The 4,025-nt window shown below is 40.4% G+C and overlaps 1 protein-coding gene across 1 annotated transcript; it reads right to left on the bottom strand.

Moving 5' to 3' along the window:
- Positions 1-817: 817 nt before the first annotated feature.
- tlr2 (toll-like receptor 2) lies at positions 818-3,211 on the bottom strand. The gene has a single exon (XM_041272114.1). It carries the CDS (start codon positions 3,209-3,211, stop codon positions 818-820), a length of 2,394 nt encoding a protein of 797 aa, XP_041128048.1.
- Positions 3,212-4,025: the final 814 nt, after the last annotated feature.

Raw genomic sequence — 4,025 nt, 5'->3', positions numbered from 1 at the left:
GCCATTCAGTAGTTCAGGTGTGTTTAAAATATCTGGAATGAATCAATGATAGTCACGAGTCAGAAAGGAGGGACAGTTTATTTGAGTATTTGAGTTTTTTTTTTTTTTTTTTAATTGGGAAAGGGGTGAAGTCAACGTGAATTGAGCCTGCCGTGCAACCATATCAGAACTTCGTGTCAGAGGACCACGCAGTTCTGAATTGCATACAGGGTGGCCTGCAGGTACCTGGCCAGCCATAGGGGTTGCTGGTGTGCGGTGAGCCAAGGACTCCCCAGCCAACCTAACCCCTTCCCCACCCGGGCAGCGCTTGGCTAATTGTGCGCCACCCCCTGGGAACTACAGTCCATGGTCAGCAGTGGCATAGCTTGGATTTGAACCAGTGATCTTCAAGCTATAGGGTACAGAGAGCTTTTACTGTATATGCCAGTCTGGAGCCCTACCATGTGGTAGTTGACCTTGACTTTTGCATGTGCCCTTGCCATTGGCTTGGGACACAACTCCCATAGCGGTCTACTACCACACATGTAGAGCCTTCATCGACAGGCGCTATAGCTTAAGTATGTAATGTTTCTACCATAAACTAACACAAATCATACATTTGACTTTGCTATTTATAAGCTTCTTCTATTTTCCTTGAAGAATGGTATATTCCAAATTTTCCATAAAAAGCAGTATACAGTATGGTGCTTTCAAAGAAAATACATACATTCAGTAAGCCATACATGTTTGCGCACAAAAAAAAGAAAAACATTTTAAAAATAACATGCTAATGTACTGTGGTAACCAAAAACTATTTCTTGTTGAATATATAAGAAAATTAACCAACAGTGAATTCATGTCTTTTAAGTGCCACTTTGAGGTTGAACCAGAAGACTGCCCTCTGTCCTTCGTCCTGGGGCCACTCAAGGTAGGTTTGTGTGTTCATTAACTTGCGCAGCTTACAGAACCTGTTTGGCACGTCCTCCTTCCGGATGGGCTCCAGTAGAATCAGAATGGCCGTGTCGTTGTTCTCATCAAAGAGTCGAAAGTGGCTAAAGTCCAGTTCGTACTTGCACCACTCACTGCGAACAAAGTGCTCCGAGAGAACAAATAGAGTTTTGTGGCTTTTTTCAATGGAGTTGATTATGTTGTCTATTATCCATTTTCCAGGTAGAAAGTCGCGTTTGTGAAGGCAAAGTTTGAAGGGAGGTTGGGAACTTTCTAACTCTTGGACCAAATATGTCTCCACCCACTCTGAGTCCATCTCACTGTAAGAAATAAAGGCGTCGTAGCAAATATCTTCATGTCTAGTGTTGGTTGGTCTCCTTTTGGCCTTTAACCATGCCCAAGTCATTTGTATATACCAAATGACATGCAGCTTCTTGCAAAGGATGACTGTGCTGACAATTATAAAAAAAATACTTGTGCAGAGCAGTGAAATAGCTGTTGTCCTTTGACACTCAAAGACAGAAGGGCTTGCGTCCCTTACCAGTGATCCTCTAAATGCAGAGGGTGAATCACACACATAGTTTTCAGGCCATCCATCCAACCTAACAATATTTTCTGCTTCCTGGTGCATGAATGAAAGAAATTCACAGGAACACATATACCGATTATTACCTGCCTCCAAATTATCAAGCTTCTTGAATGCTTTCAGTTTGTCCTTGGACAAGGTGTTCAGTTTGTTTCCGCTAATAAAGAGCACTTCTAAGCTAGGAGCTAATTTTGCATCAGGTAGGCTTATTAACTTGTTATTAGACACATAGATCTCTTTGAGAAAAGGCAGGTTAATTGTAAAGAAATTCAGCTCATTGTTGCTTACATCCAGAATTTCTATGGTATCTGGAATGCATGGTGTTAAATTTTTTATGCGGGATGTGGAGAGGTTTAATTTTTTTAGAGAAGGGGGCCATTGACACAATTCAGGTATGTCTTTAAAGACATTCTGGCTGAGATCTAAGGAAACTAGCTTGTTGAGTTTAGTGAACAGCTGGCTGAGAGGGCCAAGAAACTTCAGGGAATTCTTGCTGATATTCATAACTTGAAGGGATCGCCATGAGCCATCACCATGACATGCAGTTTCTGTCATGGCATTATCAGTAAGCAAATTTCCACTAAGATCCAGATACTCCAGATTTTTTAAGTGCCTAGAAGTTGGACAAGGTATCAAGAACACTTTGCTGTTAATGACAGTTAGTCTTTCTAATGGGTCCAGGAGCTTTGCTAAATAAGAAAGGGAACTGAACATGTAGAAGGAGATAATGGTTATGTTTTTAATTGTCAAGGTATGCAGGGTATCAAGCTGTACATCACTAGCGTTGTACCACCGACCAGTTCCTAAAAGCTGACAATCTTCAATTTCTACATGTAGGATTCTGGCGTTGTCAATCACTTTAAGGAATTTTACCATTGATCTATCATTAAGAGTGATGTTCTTAAAGATTAATTTCTTGATGGTTTTCTGAGAGACTGCTGAGAACACCTCAGTTTCCTCACTCACGTCCAGTATTAAATCCCTCAGTTCAAGGTAAATGCTGGAGTTCGAGAGATCGTTTAGAATGTTTTTTACTTGATTTGAATCCTGCTTAAATAGATCGTGCAGACTAAGGAGAACATGACTGATCTGTTCGATTAACTTGAAACTACCTACTTCATAATTCTTCAGTCGATTACCGTACAAGACCAGCTCATTGAGTATCTTGATTCCCACAAAGTCATCTTTCTGTATAGAACGAAAGGATGGATTTCCAAATTTCAAGCTTCTTAACCTAGTGAGGTTTTGAAGGAGCCGCCCATGACCTAAAGTAAGGTAGTCATTACCCAAGAGGTTCAGGTGCTCTAATGCACAAAGCTGCCCAAACCAACTAGCTGACAAGTTGACAAGGTGGTTGTAAGACAAGTCCAAGTGCACCAGAGCTGTCAGAAAGGTAAATGCCTCGTTGTCAATAGAATGAATACGGTTGTGTTGTAAACTCAGTACTTTGAGTTTAATGCAGGTCTTGAAGTCTGTCTTCTTGATAACTTCAATATCGTTTAATGAAAGATTGAGTCCCAGCATGTCCTTTAGGGGTATACTAGGCACTGTCAGTAATTTAGCAGAAGAGCAATCACAAAACTTCTGTGCATCACATTTCTGACAGAGGAAACTTGGGTTCATATATTCAGTAACTCCACTTGTGAATAGATGAATTGCGAAGAGCTTGACAATTAGGGTTATTGTTGTTTTTCCCATCGTGACAAACCTTAAAGGAAACACAATTGCATTAATAAAAAAAGGATTTGGGTTCCCTATCAAGAACGAAATGTAACCATTACCAGATGGGTATTAACCTTGTGAAGACCCAGAACCTGAATCAAATTATACCAAAGCTGTGTGAAGCACCTGTGATGCAGTCATGCCCGCCCCCAGAGGGCATAAGAAGACTGCAGATGCCAGGAGCATTTTTCCTTTCATAAGATTGAATCTAAACAATAAAGCCATAGACCTATATATTGTTACTTTTTATCTGCTTCTTAAGCTAATTGTGAAATACACTATTTCTGCGATAGTTATTTATGTTGTTTAAACTTCTGGTTACATGTAATTTAGTGCACGTAGCCTTTTGTTTGTCACATCTCGCAGTGGCCTTGTGCGGCTATTGTCACCCCTTCCCAGGGATCAAGCAACTTGAGTCAGCTAACTGGTGGTCTCCTTACAGACTATTCATTTCCAAACGGAGTTAAAATAAAAGTTTAGTTTTTTCAAATGATTTTGTTATTATTTGAATTATAATATGGTTATTGTTGTTTTCTGTGAGGAATTGTTTCTCTTGAGTGTGTTTTTGTGTTTTTTTTCGTTTGGACTGTTTGGGTTTACCAGAAGCTATATAGGTGGGCATCCCTATAAACTGTTTCTTGCAGTAATGCGAACTATGTGAGCCTGTAGGTTCCCAGCCTGGTACCTGCCAAACAGAGAATAAGGTTACAGCACTGGTACCATACTGACCCAGAGCAAGTCTCCACACATGTACTGTACCGAGGCTCAGTTACATCTCAGCTAAATCTAT

Source organism: Polyodon spathula, chromosome 2 (assembly GCF_017654505.1).
Source record: "Polyodon spathula isolate WHYD16114869_AA chromosome 2, ASM1765450v1, whole genome shotgun sequence".
In the NCBI taxonomy this organism is placed as follows: domain Eukaryota; kingdom Metazoa; phylum Chordata; class Actinopteri; order Acipenseriformes; family Polyodontidae; genus Polyodon; species Polyodon spathula.
This window is presented reverse-complemented; position numbering and strand designations above follow the sequence as displayed.